The sequence below is a fragment of the Barbus barbus genome (genome assembly GCF_936440315.1).
Source record: "Barbus barbus genome assembly, chromosome: 35".
Taxonomy (NCBI): domain Eukaryota; kingdom Metazoa; phylum Chordata; class Actinopteri; order Cypriniformes; family Cyprinidae; genus Barbus; species Barbus barbus.
The window spans coordinates 2,436,362-2,457,266 of record NC_136763.1 but is presented as its reverse complement, the minus strand read 5'-3'; the positions used below and the strand labels follow the sequence as shown (position 1 = coordinate 2,457,266).

The following is a 20,905-nucleotide window of genomic DNA, read 5'->3' as shown; positions in this document are numbered from 1 at the left end:
GTTGGAGGTGAGCTTCCCTCCCTCCAGGACATCTACACCAGGCGGTGTATAAAGAAAGCCCGGAGGATCATCAATGACTCCAGCCACCCGTCCCACAGACTGCTCTCTCTGCTGCCCTCAGGAAGACGTCTCCGCAGCATCCGATCCCGCACTAGCCGACTGAGGGATAGCTTTTTTCCTCAGGCTATCAGGCTAATGAACAGTAAAAACTAATACACCCTACAGCACACTCCCACTTTACAATATACCACGCACTGCACTTTAATTCCAATACAGTTCAAACTGGACTACCAGTACACTACTGCACTAATACAACAATCTTTTTGCCAGCACTGGATACCATCCAATGCACATCCATGACATTGCACACCCGGTTTATATATAATCTGCTGCATCTTCGCATATTACTGTGTGCATATAACGTAGAATGTGTACTACATACTGTGTATAATGTGTATCGTAACTGTATGTCTGTCTAATAGTACACTATGTGTACTGAGTATATGTATGTGTATATTACACATTGTCATCTGTATAAGTCTGTACGTATGTATGGTAATGTCTATATGTAAATTGTTTATATGTAAATTGTCTATATGTAAATTGTTTCTGCAGTGTCTGGAGCACGCTCTCAAGAATTTCACTCACGAAGGCACACGTGCTGTGGTGATGTGACAATAAAAGTGATTTGATTTGATTTGAAGTCATACAGGTTGACTAAATCAGACAGAATTAGATTTTTGGCTTTAAATGATATTCTTCTGTCTCAGTTGTTCAGTATGTTAATGCATTTTTTGAAGTCTATGAAAAAACATTGCATTTGCAGTAAAGATGAAAACAAGAAAGGAAAGGAGGAATAAATTACGGCATGTTTTCCGCTGATGCCTCATTTATTTGTTTCCGAGAGCGGGTTTGAATGAACTTTGTCTCAGGGGTTTGACTCACTTTAATGTGCTTGACTCCACAGCTCACCAGTCTGTGCGGCAGAAACGGGTCCCAGGAAATATCAAAGATCTGAAACGCAGCACAAACAGGTGGAATAAACATGTCAACTCTTCCACAACATCTTCCATAACACCAAAACTGATTACACTGAATTAAGCAGAAGTCTCTAAAATTATGCACAGTGCAAAAGATAATGGAAATCATGCAAATACTTGCTGAATAAAATCCAATACTTGTTTCTTACTAATTTTGAGGCGCTGATTCCAAAAATTGTGGCTGCTTTGCTCAGACACGACACACATTAAATATGATGCTTTTGTTATTTATTCTGTTTAAAATCAATAAAAAAAAAAATTAATAAATAAATGCATTAAGGCAGATACATACATATATACTTTATCCTAAAATATCCTAAAATTAGGAAAAAACTGCATGTTGGAAAGTATTTATTGTTATTTTTGTACTTAGCATCATCAAATTAGGCAAATCATCAGTGTTATATTTAGTATAATTGGGATACTAGTATTTTTATTAATATTTTGAATATGAATTAGCATTTAGAATTAATTTTTTTAAAATATATTTTCCACTTTCATTTGAATAACGTGCTTTATTATTTTTATACGTTTTTTTTCATATCTCTATATGGTTTTTATTGATTTTATTTAGGTTTTTGTTATATTATTACATCACCAGCTGAAATAAAAATGAGTTTTTCTTCTGCTATTTTTTGCAAATAATAATTTTTTCAAGATCCAGGGCTGTGTAATTATGGTCATGCTTGCTAATTAGCTAAAAATTCAGCAATTTATAAAAAGAACAATGCATTAAGCATCTTAATCCACATCATTTTTCTTCTTTCTTTTTAATTTTAAACTATCCATTTTTCTTTAAACAATGTGATTTCTTCATTATTTGCATGCATTATCTGCAAATAAACACTTCATGAAGCCTTCTTGTTGCTCAAACAGTAGATCATGCCGCTAGCAACGGGTTCGATTTCCAGGGAATGCATGAAGTGATCAATCATATACCATGAATGCAGTTTACAACGCTTCAGATAAAAGCTTCTGCCAAATGCATGAATATAAAATGCAAAAGATATAAACTCTAAATTGCTTTATATTCCATCGGCAGTCCCAGCAGTGAAGCTGTTGAGCTGGAACAGCAGAGAGAAAGACAGGAAGAGCTGCAGGGTTTTAATGGCACCTTAGGGAGTCTTCTGGTGTCTGTGGTTCTTCACTAAGCTGCTCTGTCATCTCTGCTGAGCCCTCAGACTCCCTTCACACTGAGTGTGTGTGTGTGTGTGTGTGTGTGTGTGAAACACTCTGTCTGTCAGTTCGTGCATTGAAATGCTCCTCTGTACTGTAGCACAACACAATAACTTATTCATAACGCTCTTAACGGTTATTCATTCACATCACTGAGGTGTAGCATCTGTTGCTATGGAAACAGTCCTACCATGTGTGGACCGAACAGGCACGTTGTGTGTTTTTCACTTCATGCACTGGAGTCACAATCTTTCTGGCCTTATGAATGAAATGCTGGACTGTGCAGTTTTGATGTAATTAACTGTTGGTAATGAGGAACAGTGAGTTCTGTTCTTACCCTATCAGAATGTCCCGTGGCGGTGGCTAAGACACGCCCCTTTTTCCAGTCCCACACGCACACCGTGTTTTTGGCATCAAGTCCCACAGACGCTAAACGCTGAACGTTCAAAAACACAAGAGAAAATAAGCTGTTAGATGAGAGCATTTGCAAACAGATGAAGGAAATCTGATTTTAATAACAATACTGCTTATTATAGGGAACTTTTAAAACTTTTAAAAAAAGGAAAAAAATGTTTTGTTACTTAAAAACAAAACAAAAAAACATTAAGTTAAAATAAAATACCCTCCCAAAAAAATATTATTTCAGCTAGCTGACAAAGCAGAATTTCTTATTTTAATTTAGTTTAACCTGAGGTATTAAAAGAACTCAACCTAAAAAAAAAAAAAACTATATAAATATATATTAATAACTACTAAAAATTATAGAAACACGAGAAAATTGCTAAAACTTTAATTAAAATAAAGATAAAAACTGATTCAAAACATTAATTAAAAAAATATAATAGTATCTCAATGATACAAAATAACTACTGACTAAATATTAGTGGTGTAACTATATATAATATCAAAATATTATCGCAATACAAAAATACGTACATTTATTCTTTTGGCAGATGCTTTTATCCAAAAATAAAATGTATCATGGATAGTGCACCCAAAAATGAAAGTTTAGACAGATTTCGTTTAGGTGTTTGTTCACATAAAAACAATGATTGATGCATATAAACAGTGCATCAAATATGGTAAAAAAGACAAGAAAATTACACATTTGAGCTTCCATGGTAATTATTATTAATACATTTTAAAATATATTATTTGATGAAAATATATATTTTTAATGTATGTAGTCAGGGACAGAGAGCAAGCATGTTTCTAACATAATAATATTTTTAACTAAGCAGAATCGTGAATATTCATATTCTGTATCTTATTTTGTTCACCGTTTATCATATGACTTAGACGTAATAATAAAAAAGTAGCATTTAAAATTATTATTTTTTTAAGTATAATGAGAGCTTTGTATGATGAGATCAGTATTGTGCATCAAGCCATGTATTGTTACACGCCTAAATATTACAAACATATGTTCATATTAATACGTTTATTGCTTATGTATTTGAGAATGCAGCCAATCAGAATTAAGTATTGCAGAGAGCTGTGTGCAGTAAGTCATGTGACTCACCTGGCCATCGGCGTCGAAGGCCAGACAGGCCACACCGTGCGTGTGAACGTCTCTGAGGATGGACACGGTGGTCAGTGCGTACGAGTCCCACACGCAGATATACGGATCCTTCCCAACCTGACCCGTGGCCACCTGGATCTTATCCGGATGCAGCGCTAGACTGAGAACAGAAGAGACACGCGCCGTGAGATACACTGACAGAAAGACACACAGAAAAAAGAAGAAAAACAAATAAAAGAAGAAAAAAGATAACTGAAATCTTGAAAGACATTAAAGAGCTTAATTTGAGTTACTTGTTAGCAAATTAAAATATCTTTATCATTTTGTTAATATATCATAAATATATAAAAAGATTTCAATCTGGCTTCCATCCACTACATAGTACTGCCCTTGTAAAGGTAGCGAACGATTTATTTCTTTCTTGCGACACTGGCTCACTATTTTTACTTCTGCTACTTGAACTCAGCTCTGCCTTTGATACCATCTCTCATAATTTGCTTATTTCTTGTCTCTAGGCTGTGGGTATATCTGATACTGCTCTTTCCTGGATCTCTTCTACATCTCTGTTCAGGATTTCAGATCTCCTTCTGCCCCCCTGAAACAAGGCGTCCCCCAGGGTCCCGTTCTTGGGCCTTTGCGGTTTATCATTTATATTTTACCACTGGGTCAGATTCTACAGCGTCATGGCTTTAGCTGTAATTTTTATGCTGATAACATTCAAATTTACATATCTAGCAGGCCTTCTCTTTCCACCCAAATTGACCAAATTTCTGTTTGCATGCAGGAAAAGTATGGCTTAACTCTATTTTTCTGAAACTTTTTATCATTCTGAAATAAATGTTTTTCTTTAATACACATTGGCCACAATTAACGCCACCCTTTTGTTCAATACTTTTTGAAACCTCCATTTGCCAGTTTAACAGCTCTGAGTTTTCTCCTATAATGCCTGATGAGGTTAGAGAACACCTGACAAGAGATCAGAGACCATTCCTTCATCCAGAATCACTCCAGATCCTTCAGATTCACAGCTTCTTCTCTTCAGTTCACCTCACTCATTTTCTACAGGGTTCAGGTCAGAGGACTGGAATGGCCAGCAGAAGCTTGGTTTTGTGCTCAGTGACCCATTTTTGTGTTGTTTTTGAAGTTTGTGTTTGGATTATTGTCTGGTTGGAAGATCCAAACACGGCCCATTATAAGATTTCTAACAGAGTCAGTCACTTGTTGATTTTTTTATCTGTTGGTATTTGATAGAATCCATGATGTCATGTGTCTAAACAAGATGTCCAGGACCTCCAGCAGAAATATAGGCCCACAACATCAAACATACAGCAGTATATTTCATTGTACACATTAAATATACTGAAACTTTTTAAATTTGAAGATCAGGGTAAATTTAATTTATTTTGTCTTCTGGGAAACATGTAACTATATTCTGTAGCCTCTGAAGGGCAGTACTAAATGAAAAAAATATGATATTTAGGCAAAAATATGAAAAATGTACGCATCTCCATTCTGTTCAGAAGTTTTCACCCCCTAGCTCTAAATGCATGGTTTTTCCTTCTGGAGCATCAGTGAGTGTTTGAATCTTCTGTAATAGTTGCATTTGAGTCCCTCAGTTGTCCTCGGTGTGGAAAGATGGATCTCAAAATCATACAGTCATTGTTGGAAAGGGTTCAAATACACAAAAATGCTGCAAAACCAAACAATTTGTGGGACCTGAAGGACATTTCTGAAGAACAGCAGGCAGTTTAACTGTTCAAGACAAACAAGGGACTCATGAACAACTATCACTAAACAAAAAACCACAGCTGTGGATCATTCAGGTAACAACACAGTATTAAGAATCAAGTGCACACTTTTAAACAGGGTCATTTTTATTATTTTATTATTTTCTCTAGTGGAGTATATGTAAACATCCTTTATGTGAAATATCTTAATAAGGTCAGTACTAAATAAACAAAAGCATGCATTTCATATGATCCCTCTTATTTTGGTAAAATAATTAACATTTTGCAGATTCTGAAAGGTGTATGTAAAGTTTTGACCTCAACTGTATATTTTTTTATATATACATTATTTATTTATTTAAATTTATGGGCCAAAAAATACACACAGTATTTGGCAAAATAAAATGACAGACAGAAGTCTGATACTGAGACTGGATGGATGAATCTCATTTGAATCCAGAGCTATACATGAACACAGAAATCTGATTATGCGACTTAACACTAAAATGAAGCCAAGTGTGGGAGAGACGCGCGGCTGAGGAAAGCACAGCAGGGTCAGCACATATGAGACGACTGACTTTCCGACAGGAAGATGATGTCACAGACGAACCGACTCTCTCCATGGCAACAGCTCATGGTGACGGCCGGCGAGAGCCGAAGCTCCTGATGCAGCAGGTGCAAAACAAACTCAAAACCAAAACCAACCAGAATAATCACAAGCCAATGCTGAAAGATCATAAACGCTAACGTAGTTCCTGTGTTGAGAGATTTGTTTGGGACGGGCCTACTGTACAACATACTGTCCATGGACAACAGCAGAGACATAATATGCATGCTATTTCCAAAGCACTCTGATTCAGTTTAGTATTAGTTATACTATTATAGTATTTATTCATATTTTGAATTGTTTTATTTTTATATTTTCAGTTTTCTTTTCAATTTTAGATTTATGTAATTTAATGTCATTTTTTGTGCTCTTGTCATTTTGAAACATTTTTAAAAAATTCTATAAAATTCTATATAAAAATTATTTATTTTACATTTTTAGTTATTTTAATACCTAAACTTAAGCTTGTTTCGTTTAGTTTCAACTTATTTTACAACTTATTTTATTTAGTTGCCAAGGCAGCATTTCTAACTTTTTTTTTTAAATTTAGTATGTTTTTCATTTAATATTTATATTTAATTTTATTTCATCTTAATATCATTAAACAAAAATTACTTCTACAAGTTTTTATTTTTATTTTATTTTGAGCAATTTTAGAACATCAGCTTACTCTTATTTATTTCATAGTTGTCAAGGCAAAGTTTCTATTTGCCTTTTTTTTCCATTTAGATTTCATCTAATATTTATATTTTATTTCAGCTTTATTTCAATTACCGAGCATGACTTCTATATAGTTTCTATACGTCATTTTTTTTAATGTAGTTTGTTTTTCATCTGATATTAATATTTTATTTTCTTTCAGGCTAATTTCAATAGTTTATGGCAGTTTATTGCTTTATTAAATGCAATGCATGGTAATGGCATCATTCTAGCAGCGTCACAGTGATTTACTGTAAGAGAGCTCTGATATGAACACCATCATTGCCTGCCATCAGGACCAGCAGGAGTTTCCTCTCAAACGCAGATTAAAGGCAGATTAAGTAGGGCTAAACGCCCTCAGAGTACGTGTGTGTGTGTGTGTGTGTGTGTGTGTGTGTGTGTGTGTGTGTGTGTGTGTGTGTGTGTGTGTGTGTGTGTGTGTGTGTGTGTGTGTGTGTGTGTGTGTGTGTGCGTGCGTGCGAGCGAGTGAGTGAGTGAGTGAGTGAGTGAGTGTGTGTGTGTGTGTGTGTGTGTGTGTGTGTGTGTGTGTGTGTGTGTGTGTGTGTGTGTGAGAGAGCTTGCAGGACGATCAAAGTCTCTCCATGTCCACTGGCGTGAAACCCAAGCCAGCAGCTGTGCCGTGTGCCAATGCGGTTATGAGCTGCAGATGTGTGCGTGTGTGTGTGTGTGTGTGTGTGTGTGTGTTAGCACATATGTGCAAGTACCAACCCGCAGGAAGGAAAAATCACTAATGAGATCGCTTTAATATCTTAATTGTTTCTCCTAGACAGAAATGACATTAACTGAAGAGCAAATGTAGATTGTTGCTTAAAGCCAAAATGAAATGAATGCTGACCTGTTTACTTTGTACACATTAAATGCATCAAAACCACCTTTTTACAATCCAATCAATTCTTAATACATAGAATTTTTTTAGTAATATCCTGTTTTTACTTTGAAATGTATCACATTAGGGAAGTAAAATCGTTTGACAAAAATCAGTGTTAATTTAGTATTATTTATATACTATTGTAGTATTTATTCATATTTTAAATGAGCTTTTTATGTATCTAATTACATAATTGTTTAGTATTATTTATTTTACTATATTTTTACATTATATAAAAAATGATATTATTTATTCATGCTATTTATAATATTTATTAATATTTTGAATTAGGTTTTATTTGTATATTTTAATTTTCGTTTCTGTAATTTTATGTTCTTTTTTTCAGTTTTAGTTGAAGTAATCTACTATCTCAACATTTCATTTAGTTGTAAGACATACCTTCTGTTTATTGTTAGTTTTAGCGAACAATAAACCCATTCTCAAACAGTGCTCAAATTTGCTCAAGATACCAAAGTCTGCGATCATAGTGATCTCAATATGAACTCTTCTCATCAAACCATCTGTATGTATCATTTGATGCATCAAACTTCACTCATCCAACACCATCTAACAGACATAATAACCACAAAACACCTTGAATACTCAGATCACCTTAGCAACAGTATCAAACCACATGCAACCAAAAAGAAAATGCCATATAGCATCAAGGTGACAAGTTTTGCAGGCAATAACTCAAAAGACAAAGTTGCTGCTTAAATATATCATAACTGAGAGCTCCATTAAGCGTCCTGAGCGATGAAAGAGCAGGGAGAGTAAAACACGGCAAAATGAGAGAAAGATGAAACAGTGACCCTGAAGACAGAGTGACTTTGACATCACTGATAGCGGCTCTGAAAGCAGCGCAGCTGCAACTCTTTCACTGATCGAATCAAGGCCCTTCACAAAACAGATAAAAGAGCATGTGTGTGTGTGTGTGTGTGTGTTTGTGTGTGCACACACTCATAAAAACATCAGATATTTGAGCAAAATCTAATACTGAACACTTTGGCAGCAAGGTCTTGGCTTGAATGGAGCCGATACAGAGAGTCAGAGAGATGAATCCAACAAAACACAAACATGATACAACACAAAAACTTGAGATTATATTTGAAACTAAAATATGTATTTTTGATAAAACAAACAATATATCTGTATATATGTATATTTATTTATTTAGGTTTTTTTTTAATTCCACTAATTTTTAAGTTTTATTTACAATTTACAAAAGTCATGTTTTATAGTGTTGATGCTGAAATGACACACTGTAAAAGAATCGACTGACAGTCACCACTGAGAATCACAATTAAAGTTTCACATGCATTACAGGAATTAGACTTTGTGCTTGATTACCATAAAAATAATATCTCAATGCAAAATGATTTTCATTATGCACAATACAATCTTTGACTTTCCCAGACACGTTTCCATGAGTTTCACTCCACCAGTACATGTGTGTTGGGACGCCCATGGGTGTTTACTCATGTTTGTGTCAGTGAACAGCTGAGGGATTCTGGGAAAGATCTGCAGTCAAATGAACACCAGTGACTGTAGGCCTACAGGGAGGAAGCTGAACAGGAAAATGAAGAGCGGATGATAACCATGCCAGAAAGAGCGCGAGCGAGTGTGTGTGTGTGTGTGTTCCTCCGCAGATGTGCTGAAGTCTTTGTGCAGTGAAGTGGGACGTCTGACCGCTGTCGTGACAGAGCGCATTTGGAAAAGCCTGAAATAATTCCAGCTGCCTAAGACCTGCAGGCTGCAACCAGCCGAAGGTTTCTGATATGATTCTGGACTAAAAATACTAGTCTAATGCATTGAACAGTTCACTCAAAAATGAAAATTTGCTGATGTGCTCACCCTCACGACATCCAAGATAGTGTTGAGTTTGTTTTTTCATCAGATTTGCATCACTTGCTCACCAATGGATGCTCTGCAGTGAATGGGTGCCGTCAGAATGAGAGTCAAAACAGCTGATAAAAACATCACAATAATCCACACCACTCCAGTCCATCAGTTAACATCTTGTGAAGACAAATGCTTTGTGTTTATAAGAAATAAATCCATCATTAAGCATTATTTGTAATGTGTATCTTTGTTCTTATTTTTTAATAAGAAAGATAAAATAATGACAAAGATTTTTATCTTCGCCCACTTTGGCCTAAATATCTGCCATGTATTTTTTTTTTTTGTTATCTTGAAAGGCTTTGTCTTTCTAGTTTGGCTGTAATGCTCAGACAACTTGTAAAACCAAAATAGTAAAACCAACATGACAAGGAATCGTGATAAAATCGTGATATTTAAAAAAAAAAAGGTGATATGATATTTTTTCCATATCGCCCAACCCTAACATGAACTTAAATTGTAAAAAAAAAGTTCATATATTCTCCCATACACTAGTATTCATATCATATATGATAGATCTCCTCATTCTGAACAACTTTGTCTCTAGGGTCAATGCCATCAATCGAAGTGTTATTTAAATATTCAAAACCTACTTTTGCGAACTAGTCCTAGGTTTTTCAACCCAATCGGAAACAAACCACTGCAGAAATATTCTCTGGACAGTGATTATCAATAATTATCGAAAAAACTTTGAAATTTCTCACTTTCGCAATGGGGCCCCAAAACATTTAAAAGTCGCGGAACAATTTTCCAAAAAAGGCTAGAAATCGTGAACGAAATGAGATATCTTCACCAAACTCGGTAAACATATGTATGAGCACAAACTTTGGTCAAATTTTAAAACATTGCGCTGATATGCCATGTGATGGCGCTATAAGATTGAAAAAACGATAACTGGGTAACTGTTGGTCCGATCAACTTGAAAATTTAGCATGCAGTGCCTTTGTCCGAAGTGGCACAAAACTCAATGAGGACATTTGCGTGTCTCAAAAAGCATGGCTGCCATTGGCCAAACAAATTTAAGCACCTATTTGACAAGGTTAACGGAGGTCGATCGGAACGAAACTCGGTGGACATGTTCGACTCATGGCCCTAAAGGTCTGTAAGCATTTTGAAAGAAATCGACCACTAGTTGGCGCTAACGAGTTTTTTGGCTCTGTAATCACATGGTGTTTTACATATTCACACAATATGCATATCATTTGATAGATCTCCTCATGATGAGCAACTTTGTCTCAAGAACCATTGCTGTCAATCAAATTGTTCATTAATTATTCACAAATATGTTAAAAACCTACTTTTTAGAAAATGGGCGTGGCTACATGTACCCAAATGCCTATAAAACCTAAACGAAAACTCAAAACTTTACGAAACTTGGTGAAAACATGTGTCAGATGACTCTTAACAAGCATGCATAGTTTCATGGAGCACAGGTGGCGCTATAACAATTAAAAAGGCCTCAAAAACACAGTATTTCTATAGTAAATGACCTCAAATTGCAAAATGTTCATAATATTCATTTATACACTATATCTTCATATCATATGATAGATCACCTCATTCTGAACAACTTTGCCTCTAGGATAACTTCTGTCAATCAAACTGTTCAAGTATTTGAGATTTATTTAAAAAAAAAACTACTTTTGTGAACTAGCCCTCAGTTTTTAACTCAAAATCAATAAAATCAGTGCAGTACTATTCTCTAGACTCTCTAGGTCAATAATTATCAAAAAACTGTTGGACATTTGCATTTGGACAACTATAAACCGGTCATTTTATAACACATTCATAACATAGTGTACCCAAAGGTCTATGAATCCTAAAATAAAGCCAACAAATCCTCAACACGGTGTAAAATGATGCATTATTTCATTCTAAACAAGCATTAATATCAATTTCTTTTCTTCCATGATTCCTCTCGCTCCACCGGTTGGCTACTGGAATAAACGAGATGCATGTGTTTCACGGTATATATGGGATGGGAAACGTCCTCGTGGGGACACTTGATTTCTAGCGATTATCTAGCGATTATTGTCAATTTGATTTCGCAGATACTATTTAAACTAAACTGAGCTAGACAATGACATCACTCAATAATGAAATGCCTTTAACTGAAAATTGAGTGTTTAATCTTATTATTATACATTACTGACACTCTATCCTCCAGTTTGATACTGTTAAGTGCTTTGACACAATCTGTATTGTTAAAAGCGCTATATAAATAAAGCTGACTTGACTCGTATTAAACTGACTACTTTACAACGATGTAGATTACATGGAGGTCTTTCTTTCCCTAATTTAAGACTGTATGCTCAAGCCTTTTCCCTCCATCCTTTATCAGTTTGGTTTGATCCTGACGCTTCTGTGTCTTGGAGAGTAATTGAGGAATCTATTGTTTATCCGTATAAATTGATGCATCTTGTTTTTTCGGGAGTTCCGCTTCGGCAGTGTAAATCTCGGTTTGGTCCCATTGTAACCTCTTCTAAAAACCCTAAATCACCAAATGATTCATTGGAAATTGCTGCATAGGGTTTACTTGACTCCAATGAAACATTTTTATATGAATCTGTCTTCTCCTAAGTGTAATCTCTGTTCTCAAGGAGTTTTAGGCACGTTTTTGCATTTTTTGGGGGGAGTGCCCCTCTCTCTCTCACCTTTTTGGACTCAGCTCTCACAGGACCTATCATATTTGTTGGGTACTGAGATAAGTTTGACTCCTCGCCATTTTTTCATGAATGACTTTTGGGACTTCACCTTGTCCGTCCAACAAAGATCTTTACTGTTAGCTGCTCTCACAGCAGCAAAAAAATTGCTGGTCAACCGTTGGAATAAGTGTGTACACTTGGATGGGTTAAATGCAGAGCACTAATTCCAAGTATGGGTCACCATACTTGGCCACACACTAGAGCCCTGCGCGGGACTGTTTTCTTCATCCCGCTCCCGCCCGCGCCCGCCGAATTTCTGACCATTACCGCCCGCTCCCGCAACGTGTGTGTTACACTCCCACCCGCTCCCGCAATATGTATGTCCACTCCCGCCCGCACCCGCAAAACTCTGAGAATTTATTCCCGCACGATAATAGAGATGCATTGATTTTGTGTCTTCTCCCGTCCCGCAGGAAAAAAAAAAAAAAAACAGTTTACTTTGACCGGGGAGAACAGAGCAGGTGTGTCGCCTCAACCCAGACGTGCCGGATTTGTGCCCACTGTAGATTAGTACTTTTGTGCATTTGTCACATTGAACGAATTCCAGTTCCTTTCCATCTTTATCGCAAACTATTGAGAAATTTCTCCAAATGTCAGACTTGCCTTGTTTAGATTTTGTGCTGTAAATACCACGTTTGAGGTTCTTTTCAACATCATTTGTTGACAATGACATCATGTCGCTAGGCTACCTCCCGATCCCGCAGTGTATTTTTTTAGCCGCCCATTCCCGCCCGCAGCTAAGTTCAAACCGCCCGCTCCCGCGAGATTTGCGTTGGGTCCCGCGGGTCCCAATCCCAATGCAGCCCTCTACCACACACCACTTCCTTTTCCCTTTAAAGCAGCTTTACAGGAAATCATGATGTTAATGTTTATTTTGCATTAAAAAATTAAGTGTTTTGAGATGAGTGGGTGACACTAACCCTAGGTTTTTGGGAAAAGTTATTTTTTGCAATTCTGTTTCACTGAAAAAAACCATTTATATTTTCATGTAAAACATACGCCAATATTTTTTTCAATATTTTTTAATTTTCCAATAATCATTAAGTTTCATTTACAACTTTGAAAAAAAAATGTATAATGTTGATGATGCTAAAATTACAGAACTGAATGACAATCGCCGCTGAGAATCATGAAAATTACAGCAAAACTTGAAAAAAAAGTTTCACGTGCAATATTATGTGGGTAGATAGTATTTATAGAGTTGTAACTTTTTAGTTTTAGTTACTTTTTCTTATTTGTAAGTCGCTTTGGACAAAAGCGTCTGCTAAATGACAAAAGTAAAGTAAAGTAAGTAAGTATTACAGGAATTACAATTTGGAGGGAAATGTTCTTAATTAGCATAAAAATACATTTCAAATCAGCTTTGCTGAATATTATGATGTTAATGTTTATAATATCTTAATACTGTATTTAGCAGATATAATAGTTACATTCTGTGATGATATAAACAATCAAGACTGCTTTATATGAGTATAATATATGTATGCGGATTGAGTTAAATAAACTTATATATGCAAATTTATATAAAGAGCTGGACGATAATATAATTATATTTTGCAAAACTTTTAAATAAAATCAGACCACATATAACATCATAATAAAATATCATATAAATCCAACTTTATATATAGACCTGTGTGACAATACAGTTTACATTTTTGTGATGACAAATGCAATCTTGAATCAAAATGCATTTTAGCGAAAAGCAAAATGCTAAAAAGATATCTATTCTTGTATTCTGAACAATTTATTAAAATTAAGTGACTATGTTTGAAGCAAGAAAAAATATCTCAGTTATTAATTAAGCAGGTATTTTTTCTTGTTATAAGCATAAAATCACTTAATTTTGATTAAGTGAATTTTGATCAAAAATATTGAGTAAGAAGCTTGTTTTTTTGCAATGCTGAAATGATGCAATCACCAAATATATATATATATATATATATATTAAGACTACATACCTGTTAAACAAACTAGATCACCTCCACATCTCTATGATTATTCTGGTATGTAGAAATCATTTGCTTTATTGTTCACCAGGACAACTTCTTGCATAAATAATCATGTAATATTTAATAACAGCACACCTCTCCTTCACAAGACACGTGACCTCTAGTATTAGTGATGACTGACTTAAAACACCTTGAATAATTGTTGAGTAAAACACAAGGCTGTTCTAATGTAGCCCAAAATGACACTGGAAGGTTATTGGATTTGGATCTCGACTGCAGTAAAAGCACATTTTATACCTCAGCGCCACTGGCATCATGTGTTTCTGCATAGTACTTTTAATATGACTTTTAATAGCAAAGTTCCCCCTCAGGCAGCGAGATGAACTGGGTTAATATACTCACTCGTCAGTCTACGCCAACCATGACCAATGTGTGTGTGTGTGTGTGTGTGTGTGTGTGTTCCTAATATAATGCAATCTGCAAAAGCCAACAACCCTGAATGTCAAGTTTCCATAAACAAAACACACACAATTACTGCAATAACACAAACGCTGTCCTGTGGTTTCCGTTTATAGGTGCACATTACAGAGAGACCTGCTAAAAGAGGTGACGGGACATTTGAGACAATTAACACTAATTACCAAATCTATCAATTGCAGGCTCAGCCTAAAACAAGACACCAGCATCCCATAATTCAGCACATATCCTGTGACTGTTTACTCACAGAATGTAACCTGCGCTCTAACCATAACCAATTAAACTTCATTGCAAACAAACATGATAGTTGTATCCGAGTGATCAGGTTGTTGAGGATCTGGGCAAGATGATAATTGCTGTGAATGGAATCAGATGACAAGAATAGCATCCCACCCTCGGGAGCAAACAGAGCCGGCGTTGTGTGGATTGGACAGTTGGGAAAATGTAAAAACGGGACTAAATATCACTAAATCTGCTTGGCTTTCTGTCACAACACACTCCATAAAATAAATGTTCACGCAAACATGACTAAAATCCAAGATACAAACTATAAACCAGCATTTTAATTATTTTTCAGTCTATGTTCAATACAAAATACATTTTTCACCCTCACTCAAATAAAATATTTAAGCCTAAATTTAGGATTTATCTACAGTTTATTGCATTTAATATAACCAAATTGATAAACTTGTGATGCAAATAAATAAACAAACATAACATAGTTTATAATTAATTATATGCATCTGCATGCATTTAGTAGAAACAAACTTTAAACTTAATGTGATGCAAATAAATAAATACACTAAAATTAAAAACACGGCATAGTTTAGTATTAATTGTATGCATTTTTATGCATTTAATACAAACTAATAAACTTAATGTGATGCAAATAAATAAAAAAATAAACAAGCAGCATAGTTTAATTAATTATATGCATCTGCATGCATTTAATAGAAACAAACTATAAACTTATTGTGATGCAAATAAATAAATAAATACACTAAAATGAAAAACATGAGTTTATTATTAATTGTATGCATCTTTATGCATTTAATACAAACTAATAAACTTAATGTGAAGCAAATAAATAAATGAATGAAAAAAGATTACTTCAATCATAAAATTATTTTCAAAATGCATCTATTCAAATTGCTTAGAATCCGCATGAATCTGTTCGTTGTGAAAACAATTACATTTTTGCAGTTATTAAAATATAAGAGATTGAAAAAAAATATTTATTGATGATAAACATATAAACTAATTAAATACATTTTTATTTATTTAAAACTTTTATTTATTAGTAAAAAATTGGGTGTAGAAACCATTTTCACTCAGAAATTACTTGTAAATTTTACAATCAATTACAAAGAAATTGCAAGGAGCACATAGAATTTAAGATGAAATCCTAAAGTATAAAAAATAGTATTTTCTTGCAAAACGTACTCCAATAATATTGGTTTTGTCTGAATTTGAAAAATAATTTTTACAGTGTATTAAATAAATCTGACCTGCTTGATTTTACTAACAAATATGCATCACATTAAGTTTATTATTTTAAGTTAAATATTTTTAGAAACACAAGCGTCCTCTTTTACACGAGTCACCTGGAGGCGAGTGTGAGGACAAATCGTGGTCACTTCCTCACCGTATCGGCCCATCTCTCCCTTCAGGAGAAAAATCGCATAGCTTTGCTGAACAAGAAAAGGCTTTTTACAGAAGCGCTGCCCTCCATTAGGGTCATGCTGCTGCCATCTCTGCATATCAACTCTATTTCCCTCCAAAATCCTGCTGCTGCTCACTGATATAATCAGTTCATGAGCGAGTCCTGACCCCTCGCCTGTTCGAGAGCCGCATGCCATCGTAAAGCTGTAATGCATTGATCCATCCGGGAGACGACGGTCTGATAAATGTGTATGAAGAGGCATGCCAGCGTTCAGATAGCATCAGGTGTCTCAGATACAAACCTCTTTATCAGAGAGGAACAACTACTGTCAACACTACACACAGGCACACAAACAACCTATAAACACACTCGAGTATGAGAGTATTATGGTATATACCACCAATGATTAACAAGTAACATGGTAGTCACATGGTACTCCATTTAAAAAAAAAATACCATGGCAATACTACAGTAAATGTACAAAATAACACATATTTGCTGTGGTACATATCCAGAAAAACATGACATTTCCATGGTAAATGTGAAAAAACTCTATATAATCCATGAAATACCATGACATTTCTAGAGTACATATTCAAATATGGTATTATCATGGTATTCTTATTAATTATGTTTATTATTATATTAATTTACCATGGTATATGCATGAAAGTTCATGCCGTATAAAAAATACAATGACTTTACAATGGTAAATGTCCAAAAAACACGGTATCACCAATGGTTTTCCCATAGTATTTGTCCAAAAAATTGTGATATGATGATTGTCACGTTAATTTACCGTGGTATTTATATCATATCATATAATTTGTGAATTTTAAAACAGTAAAATTGCATTACCAATGGTATATATATCTATATATCCAAAAAACATGTTATCAACAAGGCACAAGTCCAGAAAAACAGGCTTTTGCCATAGCACTTGCCCCCAAAAAAATTGCAATAGCATGGTACTCCAAGAAATACCATGCCATTAACATGGTATATATTAAAAAGCATGGTATTATCATGGTAACGAATGATTACCATATTATTTGCATCATACCTTGTGGTATTTAAAAGAATACAACGGCATTACCATGGTAAACATCCAAAAAACATGGTATCGCCATAGTAAGTGTCTAAAAAATTGCAATATCAATGGTTTTTAAAGAAATATAATGACATTAGCATGGTACATTTTTAAAAAACATGGTATTATCATTGTACTTTGTCACATACAATGGTAATAAAAATGTACATGTTAATCTACCATGGTATTTACATCATATCTTGTAGCATTTCAAAGAATACAATGGCATTTCCATGGTAAAAGTACAAAAAACATGGTATCATCATAGTACATGTCCAAGAAAACATGGTATTGCCATAGTACGTGTCCAAAAAATGTGATATCAAGGTACTCCAAAAATGCCATGACATTACTACGGTTTTATCATGGTACTTTGATACATACCAGTGCTTAATTTAGCATGCATTTAAAAGAATGCAATGGTATTACCATAGTCCTGCATGGTAAAGTCATTGCAAGTTTTTTATATTTTCATAATGCATACTGTTATAAAGAGCATGCTCATACCTAATAATGTCGTCGTTGTGTCCCAAGTAAAACTTCTGTGTGTGTTCTCTGGTGTTGTAAACCACTCCGACTCCAGCCACGAAATACACGATCTCCTTCCCGGCGGTGTAGTACAGGTTATTCCTGCACTGATGTCCTCTGTATCCATGAATCCACTCCAGCCTCAGCTGACAGCGGGGAGCCGTCTTATCTGCCATGCTCTCAGGATCTGCAATGGTCTACCTTTCACAAAAGTGTCATTTAGTGGACGTTCTTTGGGGGTCGAAGACACAATGGTGATGGGTCACCTCTTGTAGGGTTGGAACCTACAGCCTTTTGGACACCGGTTCAGATCTTTAACCACTAGGCAACACCAACCCTACGGCACTGCCACCATTCAACGCCCTCCTGAAGTTCATGCATGCATCATAACTGGAACACAAGCTGGGTCACCTGTACAGGGAAGGGGGTCTGAAGATCCCACTGGGTGGCATGAAGAAATCAGGCTAAAATGATGGGAAAATTATGAAATTTGGGTCCAGATTAAAGGGAATGCAGTCAAGAGTGATTACAAATGTTCATCATGGAATACTTGGTCACACCTACCAGCCATTGCATGAGTTTCCAGAGTATAAAAGCCTTTAAAAAGCATGCTAGATCTGTGCATTACCCTTCAAAACAACTCTAGCAGCTGATCTTGATCCAAATGCATCTACAACACGCTGGACACCTTCAGCACACTGAGGTCTGGACGTCTTTAAAGGGCTGCAGAGACTTCAGGTCTTCACCAAGGAGACTAGCCTCCAAACCATCGTGCTATTAATCTTCTCTAAACGGCGTGTTTGCCTCCGGGATTTCAGAAAACCTCCAGGATTTCAGCCGTCAGACGATTCTCGACCGCCCTGCATCGCACCGATGATCAGACCTTCCCCAAAAACCTCTTCATGCTCTTCAACTCTCGCCTGGAGATCTTCAATTCCCGCTGATCCTCAAGCAAACTCCTCCATTCCTCTCGTGATCCGGATCACCGAACCATCAGCAACCGGGTCTGAGGGGCGAATATCCTCATTCTTAAACGGAGCTGGTTTAGGTGGATTAATCCCTCCACCGCGAACTCAGCGCAGCGTTGAGGGAGTAAAGGCGCTTTGAGTTCAGTTATTGGCGTAATATTTTGGAGAATATGATTTCTGGTTTCTAGCAAGCCATTCGGCTTGGTTACTACGACGCCTTGTGGCCCGTTTCCGATGATGCTGACCAACGGAGAAATCGGCGCCGCGCACGGAATCATGGGACTTGTAGTTCTATACGGTCTCTAGTGACGCTCAGCCGCGCGATAAATGACATCAAATCCCATGAGCGCTCAGCATGCGCTATCCAATGTGCTGAACATACGGGTCTTCAGCCAAGAACATTCTTACCGTATCCGTCTGAGAGCAACCAATAAGGTTTTGCTATATTATTTTATATTATATTATATTATTTCAACACATTCATTTTGTATTATTTTTTTTTTTACACAACATGTATGAAGATATTAGGAACAGCTAAAAGCAGCGCTAAAAGGAACGCTATTGTATTTCTAATGGTATTTTTTTTATAATAATTTACACAACATTAAAAACTTTAAAAAAAGGTAATAATAATTGTTAAAAGTAAAAAAGTTAATATTTTTAAATGCATTATATATATTTAAATTATTTTATTGCATTAATTTTATTTATAAAATTAATTTATATATTTATTTATATAATCACATTTTTATAATTATTAAATCCTTTTTATTTTTATATTAAATTAATTGAAATTTATTTTATATAGTTATTTCGTTATTTTTTAAAATTGTTTATAATAATACTTTTAATACTGATAATAAGTTTTAATTATGTTAAATAAAAATGATAAATATATATATATAAATTAATAAAATAATAATGATTCTTAGTGCATTGACAGTTCAAATATAAAATCACGAAGAATTTAAGATCATATGAAAAACAAGCATAAGTGTTTTAAAGGATTCCTGCTTGATTCCGATTGGATTTCGAAAGATAAATGTCCATAGCAATGCATTAATATGTAAGCGTGCTAGTCTAGAGGCTAAAGGTGTGAGTGGACACGGAGAGGACGCAGGGAAGGGCATCCCCCAGCGGAAGGAAATCCCGAGCCCACTGATGCTGCTTAAGACGCATTCACGTGACTAAAGAGCTCAGAGCATCTGTCGCGATCTTAACACATGAACAATGGAGTAGGTTTGATTCTGGCACTGGTGGGGGCATATCTGCAGACAACAGACATAGTAGTGTTAGGGACATCTCATAGCGTTCCTGCTAAATTCTACACACTTGAAAATCATAACAAGTGACTTTGGAAACTTTAGTTCTGTCCTTAAATATAAAAGAGATCAAACAACAGATTCATGAATTCATCCAAATTTCACAAAAAGCTTATGGACTCAATTATAATAGGCTAGTATCAATCAGACAATATTTTTTTTTAATGTTGAAAATGGCTTTTCTTTCTGTTTTAAGTATGTTTTCTTTGGATTGTTTGAGTAGTTACTTGAAAGAAAATATATAGCAATTAATTTGTGTTTCCTACTAGCTCTAAACCAACATGTATTGTCTACTTAAGTAGACATAAACTCCATTTTGAAGGTTGGGAGATGTGAAAATTAGTGATTTAGGATCTATGATGTCCGTGTCGTTTCAATTATAGGTGATTATGTAATTGGCTATAATCACATGCTTGTGTAATCTAGACTGACAGTCTCAAATAGATGAATAAACCGTGTTTAGTGTAAAATGTCAGGTTGTTGCACTGATTGTAGCTCATGATATCAGTCTCTTGGTTTGGGGTGAGTCTAGGTAAAACCTGTTTAAACCCCGCTTTATGTGATTTAATTACACTGTAATCTGATTACTGGAGGACTAACCATCAACAAATGCAGCCCAGGAAAACTTGGCTCTGAGACTT

At 35.3% G+C, this 20,905-nt stretch overlaps 1 protein-coding gene across 1 annotated transcript in view; it reads right to left on the bottom strand.

Moving 5' to 3' along the window:
* The window catches only part of LOC306854959 (echinoderm microtubule-associated protein-like 6), a 59,114-nt gene extending 40,814 nt beyond the window's left edge, over nucleotides 1–18,300 (bottom strand). The window contains exons 1-4 of the mRNA XM_079393280.1: nucleotides 17,954–18,300; nucleotides 3,739–3,898; nucleotides 2,554–2,652; nucleotides 946–1,014 (exon numbers count right to left, since the gene is read on the bottom strand). Of these exons, the coding sequence (XP_079249406.1) occupies nucleotides 946–1,014; nucleotides 2,554–2,652; nucleotides 3,739–3,898; nucleotides 17,954–18,150 (525 nt within the window). The 5' untranslated portion in view covers nucleotides 18,151–18,300. The remainder of the gene's footprint in view (nucleotides 1–945; nucleotides 1,015–2,553; nucleotides 2,653–3,738; nucleotides 3,899–17,953) is intronic.
* Between the last annotated feature and the right edge of the window lie 2,605 nt (nucleotides 18,301–20,905).